The sequence below is a fragment of the Lissotriton vulgaris genome, chromosome 4_1 (assembly GCF_964263255.1).
Source record: "Lissotriton vulgaris chromosome 4_1, aLisVul1.2, whole genome shotgun sequence".
NCBI classification, from domain to species: domain Eukaryota; kingdom Metazoa; phylum Chordata; class Amphibia; order Caudata; family Salamandridae; genus Lissotriton; species Lissotriton vulgaris.
The window spans coordinates 811384269-811402496 of record NC_141691.1 but is presented as its reverse complement, the minus strand read 5'-3'; the positions used below and the strand labels follow the sequence as shown (position 1 = coordinate 811402496).

Below are 18228 nucleotides of genomic sequence, written 5' to 3'. Positions count from 1 at the left end.
TTCTGTAAATTGTATTGATTGTTGAGAAAATGCTATTTGTTATCATATTTAAAAGAGGCGATAATTTGATTTTGCAGAGCTGCCTTTAACTATCTACAGTCTCTTCCAACTATGAAAATCAGCTTTTTAACTGCGGTTTACATTCAATGTGCCATAAAGCAGAGGGCTGCTATGATCATGTAACCACTGATGCTCTTCTTTTTTTTCTTGTCTGTGTAGATTTTTAATAATAATTTTATCTAAAGGCTTATTTTTTTAACTTTTATATCATGCTGCTATTGTACGCGTTTTGCGGACAGCATTCATTTTTATATTTTTTTAATCTAGTTGGAACGAATAAAGTCGGATCTGATCTCATCTGACCTGAAATAGGTCAAGAAAATTATACTGCTGTTGCATCAATAAACTGACCGAATCACAGAAAATAACTTTATTGTTCATTTAATTACAAACTGTATTGCAATGACATCTGTTACAAGTGGTATAATCAGGCAGTTCGAAACATTTACAAAGCTTAAAAGCATCATTTTTCTTTTTTCTACAGTTTGCTAGCTTAAAATGCAAAGAAACTGCACTCTCCTGTACTGTTGTATTCTCCACTTTCTACATTAAGTCATTCGCCATTAACTGCATTTCATGTTGTACGGCGGCAAATCATTTTCCATCTACCATCCCCTAGTTTAAATACTCTACATTTGTAATTTTATTTACACTGCACTTAAAAAGTCTGCATAAAAATTTGAAATTCTAGAAAAAGTTCGGCAGTGTACGAATGCCGTTAATGCACAAATTGTATGGCTAAACGGGAGTAGGCTACATAAAACCAACTTAAATAACGCCTCTGCTAAATAAGACCATGCACAGAATTGTACATTTTACATGTTAACACTGTTTGACAGTTTAGGTGTCGCCCTAAAGTGATTCTTCCACTCAACTGCAATGTTCACAAAGCATTCATATTCATTCATGGACAGGACTCCACCAGTCAATTCAAGTGTGAGATTTTATAGCAGCAATTCAACTGTACCAAGAAATCCGCATAGCGAACTCAAATGGTACAACATAGGATAGCTTTCTGCATATGCTAATGCAGGAGGATATAAACAGTGGACAGTCCTGAACTGTGTGAAGAATTCAGTTCAGCCAAAACAATGGCAGTTTAAGGTAGTTCAAGATTTAGAAGAAAGAAATAACATTGGTACTAGATTACCAATTTCCTATTTAAATCGAGTTCTCACACTTACAAAACATGCTCAATTCGGTCAGGTAGCACACCAGTCACCATAATAAGCTCACAGATGCTAGAGACCATAAACAAGTGTTCAATTTGGCATGTTCACCAAAAAAAAAACCTTATATAAAAATTCCTACCACACAGCATCATCACCTGTAGGCACTAGTGACTCGAAGTACCGATTTATGTACCCGTTTAAGGGTACACTTAAAATATACCAATAACATTGCATTATTTTTGTTTCAAAAATACAGACACTACTACATAAATAACCAAGGCAACTTTTTTGAGCAGCAGTTCCATTTCTCACATTGAATGTACGAACAACATGGTGTTCCTTCAGATCCATCTACACATCCATTTGAAGGCAGTACATCACAAGCCAATTTGCTATAGGTTCCCACTTTGTCAGAGGCCTTCCACAAACAATTCACTTTCAATTACAAAGTGCAGGGGCTGCGATTGACTGGAAGAGAAAGAGCCCCTCCCTTCAGAAGAGTGCAAAGTAATAAAGTTTACTTTTCTGAAGACCATGGATAGCAGATCAAACGCCACCATCTGGAAGGGTTTGCATTGGCCAGTGCATGTATGGAATCTTCATTCGCTGTTAAGACTGATCTCTCCGCCATGAACGTTGATTGTATTAGGCTCAATGCAAACACACAATTACTGCACCATCATGAACAGTTTGGTGTACATCATTCCAAAGCCAGATGTAAAGGAGTAATCAAGCCAACAGAATCAGCTGCATACAAAGTCATCGAAGAGGGGACACTTTTCGATGTCATACGTATCAAAGAGATCACTGATGCCCTCGTTGGGGTCAAGGCTCATCAGATAATCATCGTGACCAAACGGAGACATCAGGTTTATAAAAGACGACTCCATGCTTTGGGGGATTTGGTCTTCAGGCATCTGTGGTAAAAACTTTGTTGGAGGTGTTAAAGGTGAAAGCTGGGGCACAGTCAGAGAACCATTACCTTGCTCAAATTTTGGTGAAAGCTGATCTGAAAGACAAAGTTCATGTTGTAAGAATAAGATATATAACAACTTGAAAATCCACACAACATTCAACTAAAATGGTAAGGAGCCAAAAAAGCTTCTCCTTGCAAAGTTTTGTATACCGCCACATACACCAATCAAAAGTGCATTTTAGAAAGATTTGCAAGCATGTTTCTTACTTTGGTTGTGCTCTATTTTATAAGCTGGTTTCCACCTTTGAAAACATGCAACATTAGAAAGACCCCATGTGCAGGGTTAGGATTGGTAACACCAGAAGCAAAAGCTCACAAGCACACACACACACACACACACACATATATATACATACACATATACATATACATACATATATACAAAGTTTACACCAATAAGAAACAGCAATTTTACATGGCACATAAGCTGCTGTGATGAACTTAAAGTGCACATGAATTCATCTTACTATACATGTGTGATGCATGCAAATTAAATCATAAGCTAGAGAACCGCCAAAGAAAAATTGTTCCAAAAAACATTTACACAGCTTTCGACAAGGAAATCCAGTTGAATTTAAAACGGTTAACAGCAATTAACGGTTGAGGTTTGTAAAACTTAGATCGGTGTAAGCACAACAAAATGAATTAACTTTATTAAGCTAAACAAATTCATGGCATTTCAAACATAATGCACAGCAACAAACACTGGTGACAAAAAGATGGCCAACATTTTACCCCCCCCCAATATATAGAGGTATTCAGTGCCCCAGGATAAAAGCTGATTCTAAGTATTAGGTAGTATACGATCGAGATACCAATTACCAGCGACCTGGACTCACTTGTGTATGTCAGATCAGATATTTGCTAATCCGTTCAATGTCAGATTTCTTTTCACCCATTTAGCACAATGTTGTGTTATAAAATTCTTATAAAGCGCACGTACACCAATTGTTTTCATGGCGCTGTTTCTAGGACTTGCCGACCCCCCGTGGAATTTATTCATATGCTTGGGTGAACAACCATGACTTAAGGGATTTCCTGAAGCTCAATGTAGTAAAGTAGGATCTGCTTACTATGGTTACCCCCACTTTTTGTTGGCGTTTCACGGATTTACAACTTTAGTCTGGCTGGGGCCCTGCTAACCAGGACCCCAGCCTAGCTGCTTCCTCTCTAAAACGATTGCATGTACTTTAGGTACACTTCAGATTGGTTACTGGGTTACCCTTGTGAGTCCCTAATATATGGTACCTTAGGTACTAAGGCATAGGTACCCCAGAGGCCTACCAGGGGCTGAAGCATGTATTATGCCCCCCTGGGAAGCCTTCCAAAATGGCACCACAGGTCTGCTACTGCAGCCTGGGTAAGGTGGTGCATGCACCCATAACTAAGATATAGGTTACCTATATCTACCTTTAATCACCGACACATATAAACCTATGTTACTCCTATGGCATGCCTAATCAATCCTGATGGTAGAGTGCTTGGTTTTGTGTGAGAGGGTGTCACTGCATGAGCAGGACCCCTCTGCAGCTTTCGGAATCTATTCTCCGAGGCTGTTCTGTGATGCAGCCAGACCATAAACTTATACATAAGTGCATTATAACCTCGCAGTAAATGCTAACTTCGGAATGGCTGCATGGAAACATGTTGTGTTTGGTTTCAAACACTTTGAAATCCTAAGTGTATTAGTGTATTGGGGCTGGGTGGGTGCCTTCAGAGAATGCTTTTCAGACAGTGCTGGGGGCACACTTGGTGTCCCTGGGCTTACCCCAGTTCAAACCGGGTGCGGGCGCGAAACTGGACAAAAGGAATGGGTGTAACCACCCCTCTTCCCAGACCCTCCTATAGGTGGGTCCCCAGAGTATGTCCAACCCCTTAACTTAGTATAAGTATGGGACCACAGTCCTTGGGACTTCAGATTACACCTGGACGAAACTCTGCAACATATATCTTGGAACTTCGACATTCTACACAACTAGAAGACGGAAGAATCTCCCTTGGGGTCAAGGAGTGACTCCTCTGCTCAAGCAGCACCAAAGAAGCATCTTGCCAGTCTGCATTCCCGAGGCTCCAGCTGTACCCCGAAGTATTTGCGACTCAAAACACGGCCTTCCAGACTTCCCAGCAAAGTCGAGACCCGCAGCCCTCACGAGTGACGTGGGACCGGAACTCCTGGACACTGTGCACATTTGCTAGTGCATAGACTTCCCGAGCTTTCCCGAAGTTGTGCATTGGGCTACTTGTAGTTCAAGCCCCGAGCACCATCTGCACCGCAGATGGTGGACCTACACTCCATGAGTGTTCCGTGACCCGGTTCTAGCATTTCCTCTCGAGACCCCTTTGCGATCCCTGGTCCGTCGACTGGTGGGTCCCCACGAAGGTAACTTCTTTCCTTTGGGCTTCTCTGGTTGCTCCAGATGTGCCCTGACTCCCCACCAAGTGGTGAGTCCCTCAGACCTTGCTGGTCTGCACCAAAGTCAATCTTAGCTTTCTGCGTGGGTTGCTGTTGCCAAGGCTTGTTGGGTCCAATCCGGAAACAAACACCGCAGCACTAGACATCTTTCGTGGGACAGCTCTAATCCAGCTCCTGGTCGTCCTAGACGCCTCCTGGTCCTCGTGGATGAAGAGTCGAGCTTCACCTTCTTCACCTGAAATCACCCGACATCGGTGGGCATCTGCTCATTGCCTTCCTGGTCACTGGCTAGTGACCCAGACTAGGTCCCCTCTGCTTTCAAGTTCTTCTCATCCTTGATCCAGGCTTGGATCCATCCGGACACTTTCGACTTGGTCGCCAGCAGCACTTTCCAGCAGATTGCCATTGAAATAGACACCAAAAGACACCTATGCACCCGGCTTCCCTGGGTGAGGTAACTCGAGTACTCCGGTGCTCCCGTGGTTATTGACTCTAGAACTGCCTAATTCTAAAGGGTTTGCTCCAAGTCCTCTTCTAAGTGTCCTTAATCTTTAAAATTCAAACCGAGTCTGTCCCCATGGAAGCTAATGGTGATTCCTGGCTGTGTTTGGACACGGCACGAGTCCCCCGTGGGTCCCCTGTGTCACTACCTTGGGTGGTTCCTGGTGGCCCCAGCACTTCTAAAGACTCTAGGCCTCGTCTCTATGTTAGTCGTGGTTCTTATACCACTTTCTTAATATATGGTTTGGCAAGCCCCTAGGGCTCAACGTATCTTGTGCTAATTTACAGTGTGCTAAATAAGTTTACTGAATGTACTCTTGCCTCTAGCCTCATAAAGAGACTAGAGGGTTGTGTTTTGAATAAATATATATATATATACATACACACACACCTGGTGTGGTTCTCCTTTCATTTGGTCATTCATGAGATCATAGACTGGTAAAACAAGCTGCTTTACATTCCTTCAAGACTTAGCCGGAAGGATGCTCTCCACAGCTCCCACTAGTATATCTTCCTATAAGGTTGTCTTTAAACCTACCATCAATAAGGGTCGTTTGGACTGGTGCAAGGTGCCCACTAGAATATATACCAGGCCAACTTCTCACACCTAACAGATCAGTGCATTATCTAATTTCCAGGGGGAAAGGAGTTGCAAAGTCTGGATACCAGAGTTTCAAACCTACAGCCACCTAGTCTCTTCAGCTTTAAGGCGGGAGTTGCCGAGCGTAGGTTACATGAGGGAGTGTGCCTTTGAATAAGACTATCGATGAATTTGGGGCTCCGTCCATGTAGAGATTTAAAAACAAGTCTCGTGGATGTATGATCGGACTCCACAACTGTTACCTCAGTTCCCAAATTTGATCCTGCTTGGCATATGTCAGCTGAGGGGTAGATTGCAGTGGGAAATTAGGTACGTAATAACAGCAGTCGTTATATCTGATAGAGACTACTAGCCGCAGTTTACTTAACGTAGAAGTATCACCAGGCTTGAGACTGGATCCAGATTTTTTTGCCACAGCATCTCTACGCGCAGGGGGGCGGCACCACTTGACGTTGTCCACGGACAGGACATGAGCGAGGTCACAGAAGTCCCATCCCGGTGCGCTGACGTCAGTTTCCTTCTTTACTGCGTGCAACGTGGATCCGGAGTGAGTTTCCTTGACCTGTTTTCAGGCCTCTTTACGCCTTGCGTTGGGAACAGTGTGCAATGCCTTCGGGCTTCAAGGCGTGGTGTTCTTGTACGCGTCAGATGTCGGCGACGGACCCTCACCCTATTTGTATCTGGTCTATGGGCGAGCACCATGATTCTACGGACTGCGACGCTTGTCAGCATCTCAAGCCGAAGTCCCGGCGGGTGAGCCGGATGAATGTGCTTTCGGCCCGCTTCTCCAGATCACTCTTGTCACAGCATCCGTCCCCGACCTCGGCATCGTCCTTCACAGAGGCTCCACGGGCGTAGCTCACCGGTAAGTCCGGCAGCCCGTCACTGAGGCCTTGCCTTCATTCAGCGGAGGGTGCGGGTTTCTCTCAGGATGTGTGCCCTCGCCCGTCGCTATCCTTTCCAGGCCTTGGGGGCGACAAGGGGTCCAATTAGCGGCTTATGCTACGGCTCTGCAGGCTTCTTTGGGGCCCTCTTCCTAAGACATCCGCGGATCCCTCAACATGCGGTGAGCCTTCCGCAGACTCACCAGCAGATTCGCAGACTAGTTGGGCTTCAGGTTTTGGTGGGGTGGTGTCGTCGAGGGGCTGCCCTACGGGGTTCCCCTCTTTGACCCACAGTACCCCTGCCTCGCCGCAAAACCCCGCGGGGTTCCCTGTGGTGTCGCAGGAGGTCGCGACTCACGGCTCGGTCCTCTGGGCAGGCCGGCTGTCTTGCCGGAGGACGCGCCAATGCCTTTTCGGCGCCGTTCATTGGCCACTTCGGCTTTGACCCCACCCCTTTCTCTTATGAGGCACGTGGTGATGGAGGTCAACTTGCACCCCTGGTGGACACTTCGGCGCCGATCGAGGTCACACCGGTGCCCATGGCAGACTCCTCAGTGCCGCCCCAACGTCGAATCATCAACTCTTCTCCGGATGTTTCTTCCTCTCCGGAGGATTGTAATCTCCTTGCTGCATCATTGCCTTTTCCATGGCAGCTTCCAGGGCGGGTTCTACGCTGTCTCAGTGTTCACAGCCCCTGGACCCGCTCTTTTGCAACTTGGAGTCGATTGCCCCGCAGGCTTTTCTGCAGCCCCCTCAGGCCCCTCACTCGTACACGGGTCTTCCATCCTACAGGGGCTGGCCATTTCTTCCTCCAGCAGGGCACGGGGATGGGCGGCTAAGTTTGCAGCCTTCGCCCACGTAAGAGCTGCTCTCTCCCCCACGACACCCTATGGAGGAGAGTGTAGCCTTTGTCCAGGTTATTTCCACGGCCACCGGCATTTTGCAAATGGGAAACGCAGTCACTCCTCTAACAACGGACCACTTGTTGGAGGTTCTCCACCAGGGCTCTGGTGGAGGGGAGCCGCTTCTTCCATTGGAAGCTCCGCTCCACAACTCTCCTATGGAGTCCTGGGGGCACCCTGCTACGGGAAATGCAGTGCCTCAGCCGCTCCACCGCCACTGTCCTGCCCCGCACAATCCAGTCTGTCTTTTTTTCCCACGCATCTGCCCAGGGCCCTGTCCTGCAGACTGCTTTTCCTTCTTTGCATTCAGTGTTGCTCCCTCCGTCATGGGAGGCCCGGTGGTTGGACTCCTGGGGGCGTAACATTTTCGGTTCCACTGGTGCTGCTCTGCACCCGCTCAACACAGTGTTGGCCAGGGCTATCTCCGGCCTATGGGATTCCACGGAGTCACTTCTGTCTTGCGCCTCCCACGAAGGTGTCCGCGCTGATCTGCGGCACCATGTGCTGGAAGGTCGGGAGTTAGCTGCATTTATTCTCCGCTTGGCCTTGGATGTCTCTGATTCTCTCGGCCGCACAATGGCGAGTTCTGTGGCCCTCCGCCGCCATGCTTGGTTGAGGGATGGCGTGTTTCAGAAGAAAATTTGAGAGTGTCTTGCTGACCTGCCTTTTGATGGGATTCTTTTATTTAACACCCACGCGGACGCCGCTATTCAACGACTCCTTGCGGGCCGTCCTTCTCCCCCCTCTTTAAGCGTAGGCTTGTCGGTCCTTAGGTGTCTTATGGGAAGGGTTTATCCCACCTTTCTTTTTGGGCCTAGTGTTTCGGTTGGCCCGTCTTGTGTGCAGTGTGGCTTGGAATGCCTTCAGGGTCCTTCAGTTGGCCCCCTCTGTACTTTTGGCTGCTATGTTATGTTATTTCTTTTTTGTATAGCGCACGGATGCCGCAGCTAAGAGGCGTCCCGGCGCTTGGAGAACTGAATAACACAACACATATGAGAAGGCGAAGACAAGAAGACAGACTAAACTGTGGAGAAGAGGAAGGTCTTCAAGGCCTTCCTAAAAAGAAACAGGTCTGGAATTGAACGGAGTGGAGCTGGTAGCGAGTTCCAGAGGGCAGCCGCCAACACTGAGAACGAGCGTCCACCCATTCTAGCTCGCTTAAAACGGGGGACCGTGGCGAGGTTCAATCCAGCAGAGCGAAGAGCTCTAGCAGGGACATAATGCAGAATAGTCTGTGAAAGAATAGGAGGGGAAGCTAATTTGAGAATTTTAAAAGTTAAGCAGAGGGCTTTGAACTTAACTCTTTGCTCAATCGGTAGCCAGTGGAGATTCCGGATGGTTTGGCGGGCTGAGACAAATTTCGGGAGGCCGACAAGCATCCTGGCCGCCGCATTCTGAACCCTCTGAAGACGGGACAGTTCGGCCTGGTTTAAGCCCAAAAACAGAGAGTTGGCATAGTCCAGTCTGGTAAGAACCAGAGCCTGGACCATAATCTGTCTAGTCTCAGCATCAAAAAATTTAAAAATGGGTCTCAGACATTGCAGAGTACCTAGACACACGCCAGCCACGCGTTTAGTGTGGGAGGTAAATGAAAGCTTATCGTCAAACCACACCCCGAGGTTTCTAACTTCACTTACGGGGGTGGGTGCAGGGCCAAGATCAGTAGGCCATCATTGATCTCCCCATAGGCCACTTTCCTTACCAAAAATAATGACCTCGGTCTTAGAGGCATTAAGTTGAAGCCGGTTGTTCGCCATCCAGCCAGAGACAGCTTTTAAAGCTGACTGGAAGGTGGGGGCGTCCATGTTGGAGTCACCGTTAAGTGCCACCGCCAACTGCGTGTCATCGGCGTATGACACTAAGGAAAGACCAAAACTGTGGGCTACCTCTGCCAAAGGCTGAACGTATAAATTAAATAAAGTGGGGCTAAGAGCCGAGCCTTGGGGAACGCCCTGAAGAATGGGGCGTGAAGCAGAGACAAAAGGAGGTGTAGACACTTTGAAACCTCGATCCTCAAGAAAAGAGCGGAACCACTCAAGTGCCATCCCTCCAACTCCAGCCTCCATCAGACGATGTAATAAGATCTGATGGGACACCGTATCAAAGGCGGCACTAAGATCCAGAAGGATCAGTGCCGCCGTCTGACCCTGATCCAACATCTTCCTGATGTGTTCCACCACAGCCAAAAGAGCAGTTTCGGTGCTATGACCTGCACGGAATCCGTTCTGGGAAATGTCCAGCAGATTTGTTTCTTGCAGGTGAGCAGATAGAATACGGTTAGCATGTGCTTCCGCTAACTTGGCTGGCCAAGGAAGAAGGGAAATGGGCCGATAGTGTTCTGGCTTAGTAGGATCGAGGGCAGGTTTTTTAAGGATCGGAATGACCATCGCCTGTTTCCAGGCCTTGGGAACGCTGCCCGTACTAAAGGACAGATTGATGAGATCGTGTAGGGCAGGATAGCAACATTCAGCAAATTCCCGGAATTGAGCGGGTCGCATGGGATCGTTCGGAGATCCGGATTTAACTTTTGTTGTCAAAGCTAAAAACTCATCCCAGGTCGGACTAGGGATAGTTAGCAATGGTTTAAGAGCCAGAGATGTAGACATTTCCTCCCTGATGGGAAGCTGAGAAAATGATCTATAGATGGCCTCCACCTTATCAACAAAAAACGAGGCTAAATCCTCGCAGTGTACCATGGAGGGTTCAATAGTAGCAATGTCCGCCCTCTTGCTTGTGAGGTCCTTACACACCCTGAAGATGATCTTAGAGGGGTTTGTACTGTTCTTAATCTCCTGAGCGTAAAAAGCAGCCCTAGCTGCACATATGGCCCGATGATACACTCTAGTGCAGGCCCTATAGGCCGCCTTGAGGTCAGTATCATACGTTTTACGCCATGCGCGTTCTGCTTTTTTACAGGAGACTTTAAGAGCTTTGAGGGATTCATCGTACCAAGGGCTAGAGGGACTAGATCTAGTCTTACTCCACTTGGCCGGAATAAGCATATCTAGAGACTGATTGAGCCATTCACAGAAAGTATCATAACCCCGGGAGACTTCAGTAGGAGGTGAGGGATGGTATTTCATCAATAGCTGGTGGAAATGCTCTAAATCCAAATTTCTCCAGGGGCGTCTGAAGCTGGCTGGAATGTTGTTTTTAGGGGGAGGTAAAGTAGTGACGATACGGATCTCGATCAAATGGGGATCAGTCCAGGCCATAGGTCTAGGAGGCAGCACTGAAATATTAGTCGCCAGATTCGTCAAGACGGGGTCTAATATGTGGCCACCCGTGTGGGTCGGCAGTTGTACCATTTGGGTCATTTGAAGCGCTTCAAGATCAGCCAACAAGCTATGTACCGAGTTGGAGAGTGGAGCGTCCATATGGAGGTTTAGGTCACCTAGGATTGTAAAATTAGCAGTTTTCAAAACTAGGGAGGAGATCACCTCCGGGAGGCTTTGGCGAAAAGCGCCATCAGGACCAGGGGGCCTGTAAATTAGGAGTCCCGTAAAAGTGAAGTGGGGATTCACTGAGATGTTGAAAAGGGCACTCTCACATCCTGCCAGGGTGATGGGTTTCCAAATGCAGGGGTAACATGATTTCACCGCAACTGCTATGCCTCCACCTCTAGCATTACGGGGAAGGGAATGCATGGTGTATCCCACGGGCAAGGCTAAATTAATGACCGCCATAGACTGATCATGCAGCCAGGTTTCCGTGAAGAAAAAGATATCCGGGGCATCGTCAGTTATCAAGGAAAAAACTTCTTGCGAGTGGCAGGACAGCCCTTCAGCGTTTGTGGTGTGTTTTTTTGGCTGTTAATGAAGCTGTATAGGTCCTCAGGTTGGACCATCTGTGTATTTTTTTTTGGCTGATTGGTTAGCCGCCTGTGGTGATACCCACAGGTCTTTTATGTTCTTGACCTCGGCTGCCGGTTTCCCAAAGAGGTGTTCCCCTGTTTTGTTGGGGACGTGTCATATCCTAGGTGGGGTACTTGTAGGCTATTGTATAACTCTGTCCTACACTGGGTAGGTGTGGATTCCTTCTCGGGTTCCTCGCGTTTCCAGGCATCACTGTATACTGCTTGGTGCAGTCCTTTTACTTCCGCCGTAGCGCAGTTTGCGCTGCTCCAGGTTCTGTCCTGCTCAGTATCCAATGGTGTTTCTATCCTCCTTCTACAGGGATTGTCTGTTGTACATTTTGCCCTTTGTTCCTGCTGGAGATCTGCTGCTGTGCGTTTTGCCTTCCTGTTCTGCCTCTGGTTCACCAGAACGGCTTTTGTCATGCCATCTATATCGTCGTGTTGTGGTGTTTCCACCTTATTAAACTACGTTTCGGCCTGGTCCACTGCCTTGTGTACCAGGGGTGCTGGGATATTGCTGGGATATTCCTGGTGTTCTCCTGTGTTCTGGTTGACGGCTTCCAGCTGTACTGCATATTTCTCACTTCCTGGGGATCGCTGTTCTGGGCACACTACTTCATAGTGTTCACCAGTGGCCTGCGGCGCACACCTGCTCGTTCTGGTCCACCTCCATGGGCCTCAGTGTGTACCTATGTGCTCATGTCCCTTGCTCTGCTGGAGCTTTGTGCAACAATGTCTCATGTATGCGACTGTCTTACGTATGCACATCTCAGCTGTGGGGCCGATCCTGCCTCTGGGCTGATATCCGTTCAGTTGTCCCCTTCGCTGTGTGTGGGTGTTCTCCTGAGGCGGGCTCTGCCTCCGTTTCCAACTCTTCTCCTTGGTTTTTGAGGGTGGTTCTTTTCTTATTTTAGTACTCTCTTGGTGCAGTCTGTCCCTCCAGGTTTTCTGGGGATTCCCTTTGTCCCTCGGGTAGACTTGTGGTATCCTGGCCTTCCCTTCTCCTTTCTTACTTCCGCTTGGTGAGGGTTGGGCTGTCCTTTCCGTCCCCATGACACATCCCCTGTTGGAGCCCTGTGTTCTTCCAAGCTGGTGAGGTTCTCTCGCAGACCCTCCTCCCCTCGGGGTATGGCTAGGGTATCTATTCTACGTTAAAGAATCTGCGGCTAGTAGTCTCTAACAGATGTACAAGTTACTTACCTTCGGTAACGATGTATCTGGTAGAGACGTTTCTAGCCGCAGATTCCTTCACGGCCCGCCCTTCCTCCCCGTTCAGCTTGGTCTTTTGCTCTTGCCTCCCTCCGGTAGGCTTTGTCTTCTCATCCTCCCTGGCAGGATGCTTTTGTTCTGTTTATTTGTTCCACTCCTTCCTTTCTGGTAACAGGTCGGTAGGTTCATGTGTATTTCTGCATCCCTACACCCGGATTATTCCAGTGTGGGGCCTACTCATACTATTCTGCCTTTTCTCATTGCTTGGGTTTCTGACTCCTCTGCAGTCCTCTGGGTTGAAGTCTCTTGGCTGTGCCTCAGCCCTTGGCTCTTTAAAGGGGATAAGAGACTCCTTGATGGGGTTGTCTTGGGGTACTTTGTCCTTACTCGTCTGTTCCGGACTTGTTGCCTTCACTGTTATAGCTTGTGGGTGCAAATTTTCTTTTGTCTGCTTGACGTTTTTCATAAATTGACCTGCCTCCAGGGAGGATGTCTCCTTCGCTTTGTGAGGTTGCTTCTCGGAGCGGTGCTCTGCTCTTTCCCTTCCATGTTTTTCAGTAACACAGTGCCTGACACTTTCCCTACTGGTCCTCACCTTTCGGTTTCACTGATTTTTCCGCACACTGCTCCCATACCTTCACAGTTTTGTTTGTGATGGCTCCGCGTTTTTAAACGGAAAAGATCTCCGAAGAAAACGGACGCTTCCGCGCTTAGATAGGACTTATGTGACGTCGCTGACGTCATGTCCGCAGACATCAGGGCGGAGTCACGTGGTGCCGAGATGCTGTGGAAAAAAAATTCCAGATCCAGTCTCACGCCTGGGGATAATTCTACGTTAGAATCGTCTCTTCCAGATACATTGTTACCGAAGTTAAGTAACTTGTACTTTGGGCCAGTTAACATCATGCTAAAAAATAGGCTGTCACACGGTCCTCACTGGCAAGATTTACTGTTGACAGACTAATTCTTCTGCCCAAGGCCAATGTTAGATACCGGCCAACTCACAGCACAGGGAACATACTTCAATTGCTCATGTAATAATGGCATAAGTACTGTCCATAAAAATCTAAACCTCTTCATTCAAAATGGAAGGGGAAACGTCTGATGGCCAATCTCACAGGCCATAACTTAAGAATGACACACAACTTCCTTTCCTGAAGATTGTCCAGAACAATGAAAGACAACCCGAAGGGTTCCCAAACCCTGAAGGGGAGCGTCTTATCAAGCTCAGTTGAGGCCAAGTCATTTAAGAAGGCTCCTCATTAAACATGTTTATCGGCTGAGTTCGCTGTTGCAGCCTCAAACAGTGAAGCATCGAGGACAACGCCGTCAACTAACTGGCCAGAACACAGATTACACAGCCACCAGAGGCACCACAATATTGTTCTCATTTGCAGAAGATGCCTGAAGGACCAAAAGATACTATAAGGCATCAGAAATAGCCAACTTGCCACAGTTCATGCAGGTTGCAACAGAATCTGTATGAACTATTGGAAGAGAAAGTCCCTTGCAGGGAGACAGACTTGCACCTTCGGCTCAGGTGTCCCCACTGCAATAATATCTGGATCCCTGGTGCTGATTTTTGTTGACATGGGCGAAGACCGATCATGCGTATGGGCGAGGACATTGGCCGGTCTCATGGACTGAGGTCTTGTTGGACCAGGAGGGGTGCTTAATACGCTATCCACATGGCGGTGAAAGGGTATTGCTTTTGCCAGGAGTTACTCAACGTGAGTGCAGTGGTGACAGCATACAGTGTAGTTAGTACAGACCGCTGAGTCCGAGCAACCATGGCCGATGCCCAGTGGAGCCGTTTAGGCAGACCTTGGACTAGGTTTTTCCTCAGCTCTCTGCTGTGTTTCCTTTTCCATCCCATGCCTCCTCCCTCCGTGATCCTGTGGCTACCTCCCCCTTACAGCCCTGCCTGACACTGACTTTTGTTGGTTTTCTTCCTACACCCTTGTCTCAACCCCCCCCACCAGCTGTTTTATTTCATGCTTTTGGTAACTGATGTAACTCTGTACAACAGTTCTCATGTATAGCGATTTGATACCTCCGGGTCTAGCCAGCAACTCTTCAAACAAATAAATAAGTGTAGTAATCTGTATAAGTGAAACATTTCTTTTTACCTGTGTCACTGAAGTGAGGTCATGGGGGGTCAGTCATGTAAATTTCTGCAGTTGTGTGCTATAATCACCTTTGGCCAACATCAAATTAGTATATAGCTCTGGAAGTGAGTGCGATTGCATGTAAGCAGTGTGTATGTATGCCTGTGAATGGTACAATAAATGGAAGATCCAGATGATACCTATCTTCTGAGGCGGAAGCCGGGAGAAACGCGAGCAATTTTTTATAAAATTTGAATGTGATATTGAGTTTTTACTTACTAGTCCCTTCTCCCTGGGCAAATATACTTTCGTATTTCACGCGCTGGGCATCCCCGCGCAGCGGATCTTAGCGCTGCCGCGGGGCACAATTCTTCTTGCCGCCATTTCCCCAGAGCACACAGGCCACGCCCACTACCGTCAGGCCACGCCCTTCCTTCTCCTATAACTATGTGCATTTCCCGGACGCGCAGCAGACGAGCGCAGCGGGCGCGCCTAAGGCAAGCCCGTCTGCGTCCGTCTGGGCCTAGGGACTAGGCAGAATGGCAAAAATTTCAGCTATACTCCCATGGAATTCTGCTCCCTACAACACTCTCGCCTCCCTTGCCTGGATCCTGCCACACGTTCCTGCCTAACGGCCAATAACATTTGCCGCCCCCAGCCAGGCCAGGCCTCCTCTGATAAAACTCCCCCTGGCTCTCACTATACTAGCAAAACTTTGAGATCTAATGACCTTACGCTCCGCTGCCTATACTTGAATACACGGTCTATGGTAAAACATCAACTGGATAACCCAAGACTCTCTACCGGATGTCCTAGCATCTCTACCGGCAGATTACACACTGTCAGTGAATAGAGAATCAGGAAAGCATGGGGGTGGCGTTGCTGCCATCATCCACAAAGATCATAAGTTCACCACATTACCTTCCCTGGATCTACCAGATACCGAAAACCTCTTAATCAAATCTGACACAGACAAGGGAACCATGGTATTGGCATTGATCTATTGACCCCCCAAGGTCATGCCCACCTTTCCGGTCCCCCTGAGCGAGCAAATGGCTGGCTTAGTTGTCAACTACGACAAGGTATTGCTGAATGGGGGATTTAAACTACTGGTTTAACGACCCAGCGGCAGGGCCCCAGGCCATTGAACTCTCCGAGCTCCTCCTCCATTTGAATTTCTCTCAATCAGTCTTGACCCCTACTCACGAAAAAGGGCACATTTTGGACCAGATTTGGTCTCATAATGTCCCGCTGTCTATCCAGACGGCAACCTCCTGCATTTGGTCAGATCACCATCTACTCCAATTTTCCTGCACTCTACACGGCCATACGAAGGCCTCCATTCCTGTAGGAGGGGTAGTAAGGAAATGGAGATCACTAAACCATCACGACTTTTTGTCCTCCTTGTCTAACTCAATTCCAGCACCCACCCAAGATATTAATCTTACGGAAAAAAATCTCACGGATTGGCTCTTGGCAGCCTGCAATGAGCATGTTCCGCTCTCCAAATTCTCTCTTGCCCGTCGCATGGATGCCCATAGGTGGTTCACGGCAGATTTAAAAAAACAAAAATTGGAATTGCACCAATCTGAGAGGAAATGGAGACATGGGTACTCAGATCAGGACAGAGTGTCATATACGACTGCCCGTAGGAATTATAAGAACTCCATTCTAACTACTAAGGCAGCATTCTTCTCTGCCAAAATTTTGAACGCACACAATAATTCTAGAGAAATTTTCAGGGTTGTGAACGATCTCTGCAATGATGTAAGAACCCCCCCTCCCCCCAAGCCCCCACGCAAGAGCTTTGCAATCAGCTCAATAATTTCTTTATGGACAAGATAGCCACCATAAAAGAAAGCATCCCGGAAAGGCCTAGCATGGCGGCCATCGAGGACATCTGCAGAAATCATCTGAATTCGAGGTTTTCTTTCCGATGGATCAATCTAGGTTAGTGGAACTGATGAATCGTGTGAAGTCCGGTTCACCTAATGATTGCTTCCCCCCGCACGTCCTGAGGGACGTCTATTCAGCACTCCCGCTAGGCATACTCCCCCTCTTGAATGAGTCCCTAGCTCAGGGAATAGTCCCCACTTCATTTAAAAACGCAACGCTGGTCCCGTTAATCAAAAAACCGGGTGCCGATCCGTCTAATCTCTCCAAATACCGGCCCATATCCCTCCTCCCTTTTGGAGCAAAGCTCTTGGAAGCCCATGTGGCTAGCTGCATTTCCAATTTCATTGAAACATCGGATTATCTGGAGCCTAACCAAGCCGGCTTTCGCCAGGCGCACTCAACCGAGGCAGTGATCCTCGCAGTTCTGGACACAATGAGGTCCAATGCCGACAGGGGTATACATCAGGCCTTGGTGCTTCTGGACCTGTCGGCAGCGTTCAACACGGTGGACCTTACCATCTTATTACATCGTGTCGAACAAGCTGGTCTGCGAGGCTCGGCCCTCGGCTGGGTGAAGTCATTTCTGAACGACCGGACCCAGGCAGTTAAACTCGGGAACTTTTTAGCGCCCAAATTATCTACCACCTGTGGGGTCCCGCAAATGTTCGTCACTGTCCCCCCTCCTGTTTAATCTATATCCCAAACCCCTATTACACTCCTTAAAAAATAGGAGGGTCACGATTTATAACTATGCTGACGACCTGCAGTTAATTTTCCCACTGGACTCAACTGACTTCGCCGTGGAATTCCAGGCAACCATGCTGCACATTCAACGGTGGATGGAGTTGAACCACTTAAAACTTAATCCCGGGAAGACTGAGCTGGTACTCCCGGGCAAAAGCTCGATCAGCTGGGGCCCTCATTTCTGGCAGTCAACAATGGGATCCCCTCCCTCCCCCTCTCTCTCGGTGAAAAGCCTCGGGATTACCATTAACTCCGATCTTTCTCTGAAAAGCCAGGTGGGAGCTGTGATCTCGTCCAGCTACCATCAATTGTGCAAAATCAGAAAAATTGCTCATCTACTCACTCACTCTGCCCCCATTCATGTGGTTCTCGCCTTGGTCCTGTCCCGATTAGACTTTTCAAATTCTATCTATTTAGGCCTCCCCCTGTTCTTGTCTAAACGCTTGCAAATTGTGCAAAACCAAGCGGCCAGATTAATCTTCAAGAACCGCGGTTGGAGTTCGGCGAAACCATTGCTGGCCAATCTTCACTGGCTACCCATAGCCCAACGGGTAATATTTAAAGTAGGATGCTTGGCCTTTAAGGCTCTTCACGGGAAAAGTCCCATGTTCATTAACAACCTCATAATCAAACATGAGCCGACCCGCAATATTCGCTCTGCTCATCAGTCCCTTCTCACTCTACCCTCCTTCAAACTGAAGTGCCAAGGCGGGTGTCGATTTGCTTATCTTGCCCCAAAGGTGTGGAACTCTTTCCCCCTGTCGCTCAGGAAATGCACCAATCTCATGGAGTTCCGGGGAGCATTGAAGACCTGGCTGTTCAAGCAAGCTTCGGGATAGGTTAACTGTTTTTCATTCTTTCCTCACTACCAGCGCCATGAAACCTCTGGGTGCCCGTGCGCTTAAT

The 18228-nt window shown here is 48.1% G+C and overlaps 1 protein-coding gene across 1 annotated transcript in view; it reads right to left on the bottom strand.

Moving 5' to 3' along the window:
- Positions 1 to 415: 415 nt before the first annotated feature.
- E2F3 (E2F transcription factor 3) overlaps positions 416 to 18228 on the bottom strand; it is a 175186-nt gene continuing 157373 nt past the window's right edge. Inside the window, exon 7 of the mRNA XM_086965146.1 lies at positions 416 to 2241. Within this exon, the coding sequence (XP_086821272.1) occupies positions 1976 to 2241 (266 nt within the window). The 3' untranslated portion in view covers positions 416 to 1975. The remainder of the gene's footprint in view (positions 2242 to 18228) is intronic.